This window comes from Arvicanthis niloticus, chromosome 23 (assembly GCF_011762505.2).
Source record: "Arvicanthis niloticus isolate mArvNil1 chromosome 23, mArvNil1.pat.X, whole genome shotgun sequence".
NCBI classification, from domain to species: domain Eukaryota; kingdom Metazoa; phylum Chordata; class Mammalia; order Rodentia; family Muridae; genus Arvicanthis; species Arvicanthis niloticus.
In genome coordinates, this window is record NC_133430.1 from 30,726,333 (window position 1) to 30,743,175 (window position 16,843).

At 46.7% G+C, this 16,843-nt stretch overlaps 1 protein-coding gene across 1 annotated transcript in view; it reads right to left on the reverse strand.

Annotated features, from left to right (window-relative positions):
* Batf (basic leucine zipper ATF-like transcription factor) overlaps positions 1-16,843 on the reverse strand; it is a 42,631-nt gene that overhangs the window by 13,213 nt on the left and 12,575 nt on the right. Inside the window, exons 2-5 of the mRNA XM_076921627.1 lie at positions 15,869-16,018; positions 9,659-9,703; positions 7,599-7,924; positions 4,891-4,995 (exon numbers count right to left, since the gene is read on the reverse strand). Coding sequence (XP_076777742.1) covers positions 4,891-4,995; positions 7,599-7,661 — 168 coding nt within the window. The 5' untranslated portion in view covers positions 7,662-7,924; positions 9,659-9,703; positions 15,869-16,018. The remainder of the gene's footprint in view (positions 1-4,890; positions 4,996-7,598; positions 7,925-9,658; positions 9,704-15,868; positions 16,019-16,843) is intronic.

Sequence of the window (16,843 nt, forward strand, 5' to 3'; positions counted from 1 at the left end):
GATTTTACACATCACAGACATCTCTTGCCCTGAACTGTGGTGAGAGTTCAGGAGCCCACGGGAGCCATCATCTCCTGCCTCATCTCTGCAGAAAGGAGCACCGTGTACTTTTGTTTCCAGATCCAGCATGGGTGTTCAAGCTACTTTGCCTCAGTTCACCCTGGAGACCTCAGATGTCACTCGCCAACAGCTCACTCTGGGAGACTCGGCTACCCAACCCCTGCCTCCTCTGCTTGGAGCCTTCTCCAGTGCAACGCTTTTAAACTGATCTCAGTTCTCTTTTTCCCCCCACGACTCAGGATGTTGACTCAAAGTCCCCCTATGCTAGAAGACACCAGAGAGCCTCTACTCTCAACAGGGTGGCTGGCCACAGGAAAATGACTTGTCATTCCTTAGTGTTTTATCTAGTACCATGGAGCTTAAAGTCACTCAAATCTTAGCTACTCCTCCTAACTGACATAAAAAAAAAGATTAAAAATGCAAATAACACCCCTCCTCTCTTTCAACTTCAGTGTGACTTTTTGGAAACAGCATCAATAAGTTCTGGTGATCCATTTGAAACTTGCTTGTGTACTTAAGCTCAGACAGATTAAAAAGTGTGGCTTGGAGCAAACTAGTTACTATACTTGCACTTTTCTTACCTAAGAGTTTGGGAAGGTGGGACTGGTAAGAGGGCTCAGTGGGTGAAGGTGCTTGCGGCCAAGTCTTAGGACTTCAGTTCGATCCCCGGAACCGACACAGTGGAGGAAGAGGACTGACTCATCCATACACATGTGCATTTCCCCCCATAATAAACAAACACACACACACACAAACAATAAATAACTGCAATTCAGAAAACTTTAAAGAGGAACTGGACTGATAGCTCAGTGATTAAGGGCATCTCCTGCTCTTGCAAAGGAGCCAAGTTCAGTTTCTAGCACCTATGGCCATGGATCAGTACCCCCTCCTGTCTTATGGGCACCTGCACTCACATACACATACCCCGCCTCCCATAACTTAAAAAACTGTTTTAGAAAAGGAAACGATAGTTTTTCCACATTCAAACGCAACTCATTGAAGAGTACACTCAGAATGAACCAATGGCATTCATTCAACCCCCATGCTCCTAATGTAATGTTTAACTCCTTTCCAGACATTCAGCCGTAGGGCACCTGCCTAGCCATGGACAAGTCCCCAGTACCACTAAACAAAAACCAAGAGAAACAAACCGCAGCAATGACTCCCACTCAGTGCAGAGAGCTGCAGCACCGGGGCATGGACGGATTCTAGGTGGCACACTGCCAGGAGTCAGGGAAGGTGCACCTGCCACCTTAGTGGGCCTGGTCAAGCTACCATCTTAGAGTGTTATAGCAACTTGCCCTGCTAAGGGAATGTGATGCTCGCTCTTCCTCTCCCTTGGCGTTTCCTGGGTCAGCTTCATGTTACACCTCTGTCAGCCTGGCGAGGAAGTCTCACACCCTAATTGGAGTTTTTCTGAGGAGGCCTGCTGCGTCCGTACATGCTTAGGTACATTCTGTCTCTCCCTTTCTAGCACACTATAGTCATTTTTATTTGAGGCCATGGAGTTTCTACATATGCAGTAAACGTGCCTTTTTGGCTCACAAGCTTTCTAGATAATTTCCTCCTGGCTTTCTGTTTGCCTTTGATTTTGCATATAATATTTTGAGCTATGTAGACTTTTAAAAACTTCATCCTTTTTTCAAGATGGGGGGTCTCACTATGTAGATGAGGTTGGTCTTGAGCTCAGAGATCTACCTGCCTCTGTCTCCCAAGTGCTAAGATTAAGGGCTTGTGATGCCATGCCCAAGCAAATTTTTTATTTTTTGATGTATGAGTATATATATAAATCATATTTGTATATCGATTTTCTTTTATTATTTTCTATCTTATTTGAAAAAATTTCATGCCAAGATACATTTTCAAATCTCATATTTTCCCCCAAGATATCTTTAGTTTCCTTTAAAAATATTTAAACTGTTTGTGCATTGCATAAGAAATGAGGGACCCAGCCTTTTGTCTCTTCAAGTGACTCACCAGGTGTTCCAACTCTATTAATTGGATAATTCGACCTCTCTGACTAGGTTGAAATGTCATCCTGATTATTTTATGTTTATGTCTGTGTCTTGGAAATCATCACATCTCATAATTATAAAGAGAATCACAAATGCATTTTGTGCAGAGTTAGTCAATGCTGGGGGACATTGTAACAAGGTTGTCGCAGGAGGCTCCTCCTCATCTCTGTCATTTAAAAAGCAATCAGCTTACCATGCATGGTGACAAGACAGATATCCATCATGCTTCATGGTAAGTATCTCATACTCTCACAGAAGAAGTTAGGCAACAGAGACCAGGGGCCTGAATTTACAGGGAGGCAGCTAGAGACAGGGAGGTACTTCTCCTGTGTCAGGAGGGGGGTAGCACTCTGCCATTAGAAGTGACTAGGTGTGCACTGGGGGACCTTCTGCTGGGACTGAGTGCTGCAGGGGATTCTCAGGTATCAAATGTGTAAGCTTTACAGCTGTTAAGAAGTCTTTCAGCAGTGAGATGATGTGGAGAAATACATATATTTAGTATGTACATATATACATACTTGGAAATTCATGTACACACATACACACATATATATGTATGCATATGTACATATATGTGCCTGCTCAATCTCAGTTTTCACACCTATTATACTATTATAACTCCGATTGCACTGAATCTCTTGAGTATTACTGTATGCAAGGCACCAGATTGAGCTTTTCATCTGTACTGTCTCTATAAGCAGTTCCTGTCACTTCCCATTCTATAGATAAGGGCCCTGAGCCTAAGGTCCGTGAAGAATGTATGTCAGCCCAGTTCCATAGACTGCAAATGGTGGTTCAAGTCTGGCCTCTCTGCCACAGAGAGGCTGAGCTCAGCTTTCTTCCTGTTTTAATATTGCAAACTTATAAGGTTATCGGAGTTTGCCCTTCCAGGTCATTGTCTACTCACACAAACAGAAAGGAGTCTATCAAATTATAAGTGTGGCTTTGCTGCTCTATGAACTATTAAATAAGAACCAGACTCAGGGAGAAAAAGTCAGTTTAAGATAGTGTGAGATTTTAAGCCCCCAAAAAATCACGTAGTGTTTGAGTACCGGCACAGACACTGAAAACTCAGAGTGTTGGTCTGTTTGTTCTCACTGCTGTTTATTCTTTTTCTTGTCAGTTTGATACATATTTGTCAACTGAAAATGATGTTAGCATGTACTGGAGAATGTATTAAGAACCTATCAAACAGAACATAAGCCCAGGCAGAGAGGGTAGGACATACGGTTCTCAGTGTCCTCACAGCTAAAAGAAGTGGTGTTATCCTCTTCTTTTGTCTTCTAAAATTACGTGTTACTTATTCTTTCATTGCATGTGTGTGTGTGTGTGTGTGTGTGTGTGTGTGTGTGTGTGTGTAGTGTGTGCATGTGTTTGCTTGTATATGGGTATGCATTTGGTGGATGCACAGACATGTGTGAGGACGAGAGTTGACATCAGTATCTTCTCCAATCACTTTCCAACTTCTGTATTGAGAATTGAGGCAGAGTCTCTTGCTGAATCCAAGACTTGCAGTTTTGACTCATCTGGCTGCTCTAAGGTTCCCTGCCTCCACTTCCCATGAGCTGGGATTACACTGTCAGGATGCCACGCCCATTAATCTTGTGTGTGTGTGTGTGTGTGTGTGTGTGTGAGAGAGAGAGAGAGAGAGAGAGAGAGAGAGAGAGAGAGAGAGAGAGAGAGAGAGACTCTCTATGTAGTCCTGACTGTCCTGGAGCTCACTATGTAGACTATGCTGGCTTCAAATTCATAGACCTCCACCTACTTCTTCTGCCTCCTGCCCATTTGACTGTTATGTGGGGACTCTGACCCTCATGCTTGAATGGCAAGCATTCTACCTACTGAGCCATTTCCCAGGCCCCAGATTACTTATCCCTGATAAGAATATAGCAGCCCTTTGCCAAGCTAAACATTCGTGTCATTATTGGCTTATTTGGTTTGGGCACTTTTACCAATGATGGAAATTTCTAGAATATTAGTAATTTGGAAATGTTTTAGGAGGAAGGGCAGGAAGGATGCAATGAAGAGGGAATGGTTGAGCAAGAACACAGTGAAAGGGCAGACTGTAAAGAGGAAAGGTACGAAGGTTGGGAGCATTGTGTCCAGTCAGGACTCATTGCTGGTTCAGGCAGTGGGTCTCCCAAGTGGGGCTGCCGCTCATCCCCTCCCTGCTAGAAAAGGTTGAGACTATTGGCTGCTTGGCCAGGGTGGTGACTGTCCCACATAAGTGCTTTGAAATTTTGTCCTTAGCAGCTCCTAGAGAGACCATTAACAATGGATATCTCAACACAGAACTTTCTGGATGCTCAGGGGAAAGATAAGGGCAGCATCATTGACCTCCTTCTCCCAAAAGTCTTTGGGTGAAGGATCACTGCCTTCCAGAGGGATGAGATGTGCAACCCTGAAAAACGGGGTTCCCTGAAGCACTTAATATCTAACCTCCTATCAGTGTTCTGCTGCTCACAGTGGCTCAGGACGGACTACACCCTCTCTGCTGTCCCTTTCCACACAGGTGGTTCTGCCTCTCATGAAGCCTTGAGGCTGCCAGCATCTCACACATCCACCCTTGCACTCTCCTGGCCTAGAAAGGTGCAGCCTCCGGTGATGTTCTTTGTTGCTGAATGTTTTCATACATGCACATGGCAGAGGGGAGCCTCTCCTCCCACCTCACCCCTGCAGACCTTGCCCTCTACTTATTCTCCCTACGTACTTAGCTCCAGCACAAACAAAATCATCAAAGCTGGGTCCCACAGCCCCGCTGCTGTGGGAAGCAGAGCCTAAGGGTAGGAGCATGGTAAGAAGTGTGGGTACTCACCAGGTGAAGGGTGTCGGCTTTCTGCGTCTGTCTCTGTCGGCTCTTCTGGGCAGCGATGCGATTCTTCTCTCTCCTTTGAACTTTCCTCACATCATCCGATGAGTCCTAGGAAGCAGAGATAACAATCGGTGGGTCTCATCATTGCTCTCTTCTAGTCAAAACAGGCCATTGTGGCATTGGTTTCCTTCCTTCCTTCCTTCTTTCCTTCCTTCCTTCCTTCCTTCCTTTCTTTCTTTCTTCCTTCTTTCCTTCCTTTTCTCCCTCCTTCCCTCTCTCCCTCCCTCCCTCCTTCCTTCCCTCTCTCCCTCCCTCTTTCCCTCTCTCCCTCCCTCTTTCCCTCTCTCCCTCCCTCCATCCCTCTCTCCCTCCTTCCCTCCCTCTCTCCCTCCCTCCCTCCCTCTCTAGCTCTCTCCCTCTCTCCCTCCCTCTCTCCCTTCCTCTCTCCCTCTGTCCCTCCCTCCCTCTCTCCCTCCCTCCGTCCCTCCCTCCCTCCCTCCCTCCCTCCCTCTCTAGCTCTCTCCCTCTCTCTCTCCCTCCCTCCCTCCCATGCTGGTCCTCAGTTCTTTCTGTACCATTCATCCCCTTATTTACAAAAGGTCTGTACCCAAAGACACTTTCTTCAATGTTCCCTGCTATGCACCCTTGGGTCTTCTGTGGCCTTCTTTTAATCAAAAGCTATTAGAAGGGGAAGAGAAATTGAGGCCCCAGAAGGGCTCCTTAGGGAAACACCAGTTAAGATGAGGGTCTGCCCCCCATCACTTCTGCTCTTTCCGGAACTCTGTGTGTGTCTGGGGGGGGGGTGTGAGTGTGTGTACATGTGTCTATACGTATGTGTGCATGTGTATATGTGCACATGTGTGTGCACGCTAGAACCTTCTTGGTGTTCCTTTTGCTGTTTCTTTGAGAACTTTGCTGAGCATCTGCCATGCACCAACTTCTGTACAAGTGCTTTCAGAGACACCATGATACAATTCCCCAGCTCTCTGAGCAGGTACAGTCTTTTCAGTCTTTTTTTACACAGTAGGAAGCTAAGGTTCTCCACCCTGGTCCCTGAGCTCATGGCCATCCAGGGGTATGACATCTTCTGGTGCTGATTCTAAATCCTTTCTGAGAATTCCCTCTTGAATACCAATTTCATTGTGCCACACCCTTAGGCAGAGGGGCCCACCCCAGATCTCTTTTTCTTTTATTCGTTCCTTCATTGGTGCAGCCATCTTGAGCCCTCCCTAGTCCTGGACATGATGCCTCCTACAAATGAGGTACCCAAAAATATTAATTTACGAATTGAATTGCAGGTTGCCTGCTTTAGTGAGCCACCAATAGGTGCCTTGCAGGACAAAGTGCTCTTTGGGTACTCTCTAAGTATATCCTACAGAAGATCAGGGAAGAGAAGCCTTCCTGCAACCCCCACCCTGTCACCTACCACTGGCCTGAGGGGCAAGGATCCTTGAGTCAGGCTTTGACTCCCTTCCTGCTTTACTCAAAGTTTCCAGGTCATTTTAACAGGCAGACACTGGGTTAGAGAGAGCAAGGATGTACTCTTCCTATAATGCGCCAAGGGATGAGGTTACTATGGAAGCTGTGAGTAATTTCCTTCTTAAGAAGACTAGGGTACCATCTTCCAGGCAGTCTGAGTTGCTCTGATACCATTGAGATCGAGGGACTATCTCCCTCTTGAGGTCTTCACCAGTATGGCTTTTGGTGAGGGGCTTGTGGCAGATGTGAAAGCAGGTGGTCAGGTAGTCTGTGTCTACTTTGTAGGCATTTTGCAGCCCCCTGGATGTGTGCGAGGCAAGCACTCTACCTTTGAGCTAACAGCCCCTCCCAATATGTGTGCTAAGAAAAGAATGTAGTTTTTAAGACGAGACCTAAAAACGTTTAATCCGTGGGTCTATGCTGGATGAGGAGGAGAAAATTTCTAGAGCAAAGGGTATCAAGAAGGTGGTAGGAAGACCCAGAAACTATGAATTAAGAAGAGCATCCCAATTGAGGCATCTCTCAAACTGAGACATCTTGGCTTGGTATCAATCAAGGGTCTAAGAGTCTCAGAATCTTTTCTTCCCTCCCTGGTTTTTCGGGGATATTAGCTACTACTGAAGGTATCCAACACGCCTCCTGGACCATGACCTTCTTTCTTCTATCTGGAAGCTACAGGGAAAAAAGATACAGGTTGAGGCTTTAGCCTCCCTCCTCTCTGGCTGTTGTAGTTCCAGAGAAAGTCCGCAGGCAGATCTAGCCCCCCTTCTCCTGCTGGCTACGGTGCTTTGGCTTATTGTATTTCTCTTCCCTGACCTCGGCTCTGTCTTGCCCCTTGGCTCTTCCTGGAAAGCTACAGCTCTAGGATTTGGGTGGAGCTCGCAGCAGCGATCTACTGGAACATTCCTCTGCTTATGGTTGACCATACTTCTAAGCCCTGTGATGTTCACCCTGCCCCCCAGCTTCCTAGAAAGTTTCATGGTGGGAACCTAAGAGGCAGAGATGAGGGGTACCGCTTAGAAAGGGAGGCTGTCGGGAGCGGGATGTGAAGGCTTCACCACTTGAACCTCTGTAATAGCAAACACCACAGGACCAAAGTCAGAGAGCTCCTGCCAGGAGTTACTTCCTTACTCCGCCAGAGCTCCCTGGTCAGGACAGGAGAGCCTGCCTTTCTTTTACTACCCCAGGAAAATCAGAAGGCAGGTCATTGGGGGTGGGGGCTCGGGGGTTACCTGCTTGCCAGGGGGAGGAGAGCGGCTGAAGCTGGAGTCACTGCTGTCCGAGCTGTGCGGCATGGTTGTAATCTTCCGGCCTCTCCCACACTGTCCCAGATGCCTCTGGGCGATCTTTTCACTAGCTGGCTCCCCTTCTTGACTGCTAGGGGGCCACCAGCACACCACCTTCCACAGGTGCCTCCCCTGCTTGCCCAACAGCTACCTCCGACAGACCCCTGCGTCCTCCTCTCTCTGGGGTGCAGAGGGACTGCTCCCCACAGGGACATCTCGCTTGCTTTGGGGCTTGCGCACAGGCCCTCTCTTGTGGTTTCTGGTAATTCAAGCTGGAAGTCACATGGGCGGAAACGTCAACAAGTTAGAAGGTAGTTAGAGAGAAAATACACATCTGGGAAAAGACCACAGAATTAGGTGAAAGAAAAAAAAATACACAAACCCCAGTATCTTCCGGCAGTTTGAAAGGCAGAGCAGAGCGCTCTTCAATTGATGAAGATAAAGGAGAAAAACAGCCAGGCAGGGAAAATCCCCAGCCAGAATTAGCAAGTTCTCTGCTGTCAACATGGCAGAGAGCAGAGAGCAGCAGGAAAAAGCCTCTAGGTCACAGGCCTTGAATTTTAAATCTAAATACAGCAACAAGCCTGGGAACCCTTTCTGGGTTTAACCCGAAAGCAGCTGCCCATACTGTTTTATGCTGGGCCTTTTTCATTCACCTACAGGACAGTGTCTGGGGACAAAACCAGAGGAGGGTACTGCCTTTTACAGACGACCAAGCAAGAAGTTGGAGCTTTCTGAGGTCTCGGGGATGCTTTTGAATGGACCCTAGAGAAGTTTACTATCCCCTGTCCTCTTAGCAAGACTCTTCCATTCTCCCCACCTTCTGTGGACACTTTCTGTGGAGAGGCTCCTTAAGGAGTTCAAGGTTGACCCTGAGTCTTCAGGAGTCAATGAGGTCAGAACCCAGTGCGAGAATGTCAAAATGAGAGACAGAGGCTCTGGACTTGAGTTAGATCGACCATGAGGAGAAGCCACCCGACCCCCTAATCCCTACTTCCCACCCCAGCCATACCCCGCACCACACCTAAAACCTGCCCTGCCTCCTGCCTTTCAGAGCTACTGCAAATGAGGGTGCCGGTTCTAATAGGAATGTCCCCCCACCCCATGAAGCATGCTGTGGACACAGTCGTGCTTACCATGGGTCCCATGACACGAACATGTTTGTAGTTTTAGCGAACAATCTCATTCTCATCTGGGTGTTTTGGCTATTTTTTTTTTTTTTTTTTAACGTTTGCGGGTTGGAAAGATGAACAGCAGTTAGTTAAAGAGCACTGGTGGCTTCTCTTCCAGAAGACTTGGGTTCCCAACACCCACACAGTGGCTCACAACCATCTGTTACTCCAGTTCCAGGGCATCCTACTGCCTCTTCCTGCCTCCTCAGGTACCAGGAATGTACACGGGGCACATACATAGTGCAGGCTAAACACTCACACATATTAAAATAAAAGCTCTCACTATATTCCCAGTGTGGCTCAAATGCTCACCATGTTTAATCTGGGGGCTGGCAATATGCCGTGGCTCCTAAAGCATTTTAGTATCCACTGTTTGAGATCCTGCCTGATGGAGCTAGTGAGATGGCTCAAGAGGTTAAGAGCACCAGCTGCTCTTTGGGAGGTTATGAGTTCAAATCCCAGCAACCACATGGTGGCTCACAACCATCTGTAATGAGATCTGATGCCCTCATATGGGTGTCTGAAGACAGCTACAGTGTACTTTGGGCCAGAGTGAGTGGTGGCCGGAGTGAGTGGGCCCAGAGCAAGAGGATGAAGGGAAGGGGGAAAAAATTCTGCCTGTTGATAGTGTTGTTCTAAGGACAAACTTACCAAAATAAAAACCATCAACCCTTGTGGAATTTGTATTTAGCGGTAAGAGCAGACAATAAACAACTGAGATGATACATCAGGATGTCACAGATAAAAACAGAGTCTGAGTATAGCACTTCTATAAGCCAGTCAGGAAGGGCTTGGTTAAGGAATCACACTATCTAAGTGAGGAAAGGCACACACCTGAGAGAGAGCAGCATGGAGGCCAGTGTCTCTGGATCAGATGTCCTGTGAGCGGCAGGGGATAAGGTCGGTGTGGTAAGTGGACTCTTGGAGTCTATTGGGAGGATTTTTGACTTATTCCAAAGTAACTGGAGAACCAACCCCAGGCCCATGTCCCTGCTCCCACTGTGACTGCCTGTTTGTTTCAGAGCACTTACTATAGCCACTGATTATCTTATAACTTATTTTCTTCATTGGAATGCTAACCGCATTTGGGAATTTCTTATTTAATCAAACATTCCTTGAGCAGCCACCATGAGCCAGGCAATAGCACTTGACTTTTTCTCTGAATGAGATGGTTTATCAGTAAGTTTCCACTGTGTAACATACCAAGGACATCCTGAGAGCTTTAAACAGGCATAGTTTTGGTCGATGAGTTTTTAGGTCGTTCAGAAGATTCCAGAAGGCTACAGTGGCCCTGATCTCATCTGGGCCTCTCAGTTGCTGAGCTGGTTGCTAACTGACTGGTCTGTTCTGTCTGTTCTCACTGGCCCACCCCAGCCCGCCCTCCCAGCCATCCTACATGTTGTTTCCTTGGCAATGCAGGATTCTAAAGGCAGAACCCAGAACCTGCCAAGATCTCTACTCAGATCTAACTCAGTGTCCCATCTACCACATCCTATTGGCCAAAGAGAGTCTTAAAGTCACTCAATGTTCAGTGGGCTGAAGGAACAGTCCACCTCTTGGCGTGGGTCCAGTTGAAGACCTGTGGGGTCACGCCTGCTGCCTCCCTCCCATGGGCAGACATTGGTAGTGCGAGAGCAAAGGAACCATGTGTTCTGACTCGGGTTTCCCGGGACCCTTTTAGACACAGTTGGAATTTTCCTATGGGGAGGAAAGTGAATGAGGGAAGACCAGTTAGGATTACAATGTTGGATTTACCATTGCAATTCCGCTGTCCTAAAGAAAAGAAAAGATATTGGTAGCATGAGTCATAGAGGCGGTGATGAAGCTGGTAAGATGTGGCCCCTGTTCAAGCCCCTGTCTCATGTTTACAGTTATGTGTCTGGGACCTAGTGGGTTCCCAATAAAGAGCAGTTTGAGTAAGTGTCCGAATAAACTCCCATACAACTAGAGGTTCTGACTTGTGTATTCTCTAAACCTAAGTATATTTTTAAAAAAACCCTTTAATGATGATAATGATTATATTTACATTGTATTTAGTTTCGCCCGACATATTTCCCACCTATTATGTGTTATAACGCGAATCAAGAATCATAAGTATAAGCAAGACAGAGACACTGCTTTCATAAAAAGAAAAACATAGCCCAACAACTAAGTAGTTATGAGTTATAGTGTGCACTAAGTTCTTAGCTCTGAATATTTTATCAGTGGTGGCTTTGACTCAATGGTGTTGAGTCAGTACAGTGTTTAAGTACTAGGGACCAGTGAGAAGAGAAATATAAAATGGTCTCTTCTATATAGAAGGAGGGGTCTCAGTTAATGAAATACTAACAAATTACTTTAAAATAATTAAGTTTAAAAATAATAAACATCAGGTCTGAGGATGTAGTTCCATGGAAAAGAGCTTACCTCGCATGCACTGAGTTCCACGGTTCAATTCCCACTACTGTCTAATTATAAGGTCATCAGAAGAAAGTTTTATAAAATTAATAATAATTATAATAATAATGATAATAAACTTCCAGGTTGGCAAGATGGCTCAGAGGATAAAGGCATTTGCTACCCAAGCCTGGTGACCTGGGTGTGACCCCTGGCACTGACTGTAAAGATGGAAGGAGAGACTCTGCAAGTTGTCCTCTGACACTACTAGTCGATCTGGCACAGGACATGCCACATAACAATAGTGCTGCAGGTTCACTACAGCACAAGACCAAACAGCCAACGGCAGGGGAATGAGCCAGGGTCTCTTGTGTTATTGTTGCACAGAAAGCTGTCCCAAAGTCAGCCGCTTTAAGCAGTCAGTTCGGATTTTCTCACACAGATTTTGAAGGTTAGCAATCTAGGAACAGCTCGGCTTCTTGGCTCAGCCTCAGGGTGAGCTCATGAGGTTGCTGTTGTCAAGCTGTTGACTGACTGACACTGTTGTCATCTGAAGTCCCGATGGACTAGGAGATCAAGCAGGAGTCCCCACACGGCTGTTGACAGAGGGTGCCAGCCTTTTATGACTCGGTCCCTTCTCTCTTCTGCTTTGCTACTCATAAGCAAGGCCCTAATATCCCACTCTTGAGGGGAGACCAAAGAGACATCACCTCTTCTGTTACTGCTTTCAATTTTTGTTATTTATGTATGTATGTATGTATGTATGTATGTATGTATTTATTTATTATGTGTAGGAGTGGTTTTGCCTGCATGTATGTCTATGTTCTATGTGTGTGCAATGCCCATAAGGCCAGAAGAGGGCACCAGATTCTCTGGGACTGGAGTTAACAGATGGCTGTGAGCCTCCACATGACTGTTGGGAACCAAATCTCTGAGCCATCTTTCCAGACTCTATTATTGTTTTGAGACAGAATTTCACTATGTAGACTAGTCTGGCTTTGAATTCACAGAGATCTACCTGCCTCTGCCTCCCAAGTGCTGGTTTTAAAGGTATATACTCCCACAGGCTAAGACTCCTTCTATTTAAGGTAGGAATATTAAAGAACTTGAGGACTGGCTGGTTGTGGTGGCACGTGCTTGTCATCTCAGTACTTGGGGGGCAGAGGCAGCCAGATCTTCACGAGTTCAAGGCCAGCCTGGTCTACATAGCTAACTTCAGGCCAGTCAAGGCTACATTGTGATACACCCCACCTCCTCCCCCCCACACACAGAGAACTTGAGGACATTTCTGAAATCCACCATACCCACCAAACTAATGTCTAGGGGAATTTTCATCAGAGGCAAATAGATAGATGTAGCTAAAGGGGAGTCAGAGGTAGTTGTGTGTTTGTTTCTGGCTCTCCCCTCTGATGACTTTATAACTCTGTCTGTGCTAGTGACATTTATGTCACTTTGACACCAGATAAAGAGTAATTTGGGAAGAGGGAACTTCAGTTGGAAAACTGTTCCCATGCCGGGCGGTGGTGGTGCACACCTTTAATCCCAGCACTTGGGAGGCAGAGGCAGGCGGATTTCTGAGTTCGAGGCCAGCCTGGTCTACAGAGTGAGTTCCAGGACAGCCAGGGCTACACAGAGAAACCCTGTCTCAAAAAACCAAAAAACAAAAAAAAAAAAAAAAAACAAAACAAACAAAAAAAACAAAAAAACAAAAAAACAAAAAAACAAAAAACAAAACAAAACAAAAAAACCTGTTCCTACCTGTGGATGTGGATTGGCCTGTGGATGAGACTGAGGTACATTTTCTCATTGGACAATTGATGTGGGAGAGCACAGCTTACTGTGGGTGGCACCACCCCAGGGTGCTATAAGAGAGCAGGCTGAGCAAGCCATGCAGAGCAAACCAGTAAGTAACACCCGTCCACGACATCTCCAGTTCCTGCCTTCAGGCTCCTGTCTTAAGTTCCTGCCCTGACCTCCCTGGTTAAAAGACTACAAGCTGTAAAAGGAAACAAACCCTTTCCTTCCAGAGTTACATTTGGCCATGGTATCTTATTGCAGCAGTAGAAACCCTAAGATAGACCCTAAGGACGATCTCGTTTCATCTTCATTTTCCCTGGTGGTAACAAACCTGGTGGTGGTAATGGCTGGGAAAAGAAAAGTGTTCTAGAGTCTACTTTGTAAATCTCAATTTAACAAGAGAGAGGGGGGGGGATGTCATTATTTTACGGTGACACAGAAAACTCCATTTATTTATTCTGTGTATATGAATGTGTTTATGTGTGTAGGTGATGTATGCCCTGTGGATGTGGAGGTCAGATGACAGCTTGTGAGGAGTCAATTGTCTCCACGTGGGTCCTGGGGATCAAACTGAAGTCATCAGCCTTGTGGCAAACACCTTCATTTCAGCTGAGCCATGACGCCAGACCCTCCTGGTGACACTTTCTGCGATGGAGCTGGACCTAACCAGACCTCAGCCCTCCACTACATCGGGCTAATCTGTCTCAATTTTCAAAAGGGAAAATCCTAAATCCCTCCAGCTTCGTAAGCTATCCCCAGACTCAAACAAGTCAATAGTGTATAGTCCTCTATAGCATTTTCTGCTACGTGGAAGACATGATGAAGACTTGTGAAATTAAAAGCCGATGTGCAGGGATCCAGCTGAATAAGGTAAGCACAGAGCCCTGGGCAGCGGTTGTCATGAGCAACGGAGGTGATTTGCAATTAGGGACCACTGCTTGTCCACTTGTCACAGGGTGAGCCCTCAGTGGTCAGAACAGACACCACCTCCTCTGAGCCATGGCAATAGTGTTTTGGTTGCTGATTCCAGGGGGTTGGAAGTGGTGGGAAGAAATGGAAGAAACTCTAAAGGCTTAGGTCAAACTGACGACTGTATTTCACTTTCTCCATGGCTGACACTGGAATGCCTAGTGAGCGACCTTGTTTCAGATCAGCAGAATATACCATACACAAATGGCTTCTTCCTTTTAAAAACATTTTTAGATTTTATGTGTATGACTATTTCGCCTACATGTATGTATGTGCATGCACCACACGCATGTCTGATTCCTGCACAAATCACAAGAGAGCGTTGGATCCCCCCGAAAGTGAATTTACTGATGGTTGTAAGCTACCATATGGATGCTAGGAGCTTAATCAGGTCCAACCCAGGAGGGGCAGCTAGTGCTCTCCACTGCTGCGCCTTCTCTCCAGCCCTGCGTAGGGGTTTCTTAGGGTCATCCAAAATAGGGTCTCTTTGGTTTTGCTTTTTAAGTATAACAGTATATATTCATGTCAGCTCAGGTACCCTATCTTGCTCTTCCCTGTCTCAGGAAAGGCACTCATTGTAACATCCAGTTTTCAACTCAGTTCACAGGCTTTGGATTCTGACTAGCTGGTGATTGACAAGGACAGCCTCGAGTGGTCGAGGCTCCAGTCACATAAGGAGAAACCCAGAAGAGCAGAGGGTGGTGTGGGCCTGGACTGACTGTGGAGAAGGTGCCTACCCTGCTTGAGAATGATGTCAGAAGAGCCTTCCTCCCTCCCTCCCTCCCTCCCTCCCTCCCTCCCTCCCTCCCTCCCTCCCCTCCCCTCTCTTCCCCTCCCTCCCTCCCCTCCCCTCTCTTCCCCTCCCCTCTCTTTCCCTCCCTCCCTCCCTTCCTCCCTTCCTCCCTTCCTTCCTTCCTTCCTTTCTTCCTTCCTTCCTTCCTAGGAAGGTGGTGGGACATCTCCAAAGCCAGGGAGAAGGAAGGAAATGCTGGCTTGACCCCCATGCTGGTTGTTCATGTGACCCTTTGTTGGATGGGAAATTCTGGACACATTGTCCTTTAGGGAACAGTGTGTGACCGCAGGGACCAGCTTAGTGTCTCAGCAAGAGGAGGAGATTCCACTGGCCTCTGTTACCTCTTGCCTTTCTGGGATGTGCAGGAGTCAACTCTCTGGGCCTCATCGGCACCCACGGCCTCAAACTCTTCTGCCTAAAAGGTCTCAAATAGACCATCATCTATTCTCATCATCTATTTGAGCTATCTAGCAACTTCCAGGCATCAAAGCATCCCCACACCCCAACTGGCTCTCATTGGTGCTTTCTGAACCAGGTGGCAAGGCTAGTTCATATTCCCAGGGCACTGGCCTCCCATTCCCTAGTAGCCTCTTCTCTAATTACTAAAGATGACACTAGGGAATTATAAGCAAGAGTCTCTTAAGAGTGCATGCAAATGACCCTGGCTCCCCAGAGGGTAGGCCGCTGGCTCCTGGCTAGGGGAGAAGTTTAAGGCCTCTTCCATGCTCCCACGCACTGATGCCCAGCCTTGTCTGGTATCTGGCTGTTTCCTGAGGCAGACCAGAATGCCCAGGTTACCAACTTTTCCTGTCTTAGCCATCAGTTGATTGATGACATTTAAACTCCCCACTCCTCTGTTTTGTTTTTTTTTTCTGAGCTCCCATTTGAGGGATACTCATGAGATGTGTTAACTTTGAAGTCTTCAAATGAGCTGCTATTTAGTTATTTGAACAAAAAGTAATAAAAATCCCCTGGCTGCTCTAGCTTTTTTTTTTTTTTTAACTTTTTAGTGGAAAAAGCACATTAAGGCCCATCTTCATAGCTTATGAGACAGAAGGCTAGCGGGGAGTTTTTACAAAGTTCCCCAAACAAGTAGAGAAAACATTTACCTGAGGGCAGAGCTCTCCAGTGAAGGGGCCAGAGGGGATGGCCAGGTGATGACAAGGAAAGTCCCTTGCAGTGGCCGGTAGCCTGGTCCTCTGAGTTTTCAGCCTAGATGAAGACTTCAGGGAACCCTGAGGAGGTGTCCCTTGATGAGGCTAGCAGAAAAGGTAAAGGGCAAGTTTTGTGATATTTTGGCCACAGATGTCTTTGTTGTGGGGGCGATCACTGGCCTAGCAGGTCAGACTCTGCTCTGGTCCTCTAGTCACCAGACTTCAGAAGAACCCCAAATGAGAAGATCTGACACATCTCTGGTCATCACCAAATGCTCTGAGGGAGGAAGCACCTACATCCTAAACTTCTGCCCCATCTGTCAGTCTCAGCCTGTGGCCTCCTCTGTCACCTCCTCCTCAAGCTCAAGCTAGGCAGATGTCCTTGCTCTGAGGAACTTTTGAGTCTTCAACCTGAGTGAGGAGTGAATATGATCAAAACTTGTGGTATGTATGCATGAAACTCTCAAAGAGCAACTATTATATATTTTAAAACTAAAGTAGAGAGGAATAGAAGAAGACAGCTCTGCTGACTTCTGGCAGAGGTGAGCGAGCTCACGTCCATGTGCATACCACAGAGAAAAGAGAAAGAGGCTACAATAATAAGAAGATGAATTAACAATGAAGCAGCATGTCTAAAGCTATGTGAGTGCTAGAACCAGGCAATCATGGGCAGGGAGGATGAATCCCGTCTACACCGGCCTTGCAGAAGGTCTCTGACCTCCCTGGAGTGAGGTGCTTTGGGAGTGTAATGTAAAGCAAATTCTTTTGCAGCCTCTGGCCCTCACAGGATCCTAAGATGACAATGATGGGGGGAAGACAAGGTCTAGGAAGCAAGAGAAGAGGCAAGTGGCCTCTTAGCGTTGGTTTGACCATGCAAACTCATGTCTGGCTTTGCCACTCTGTAACCACATGATGCCAGCCAATCAATTA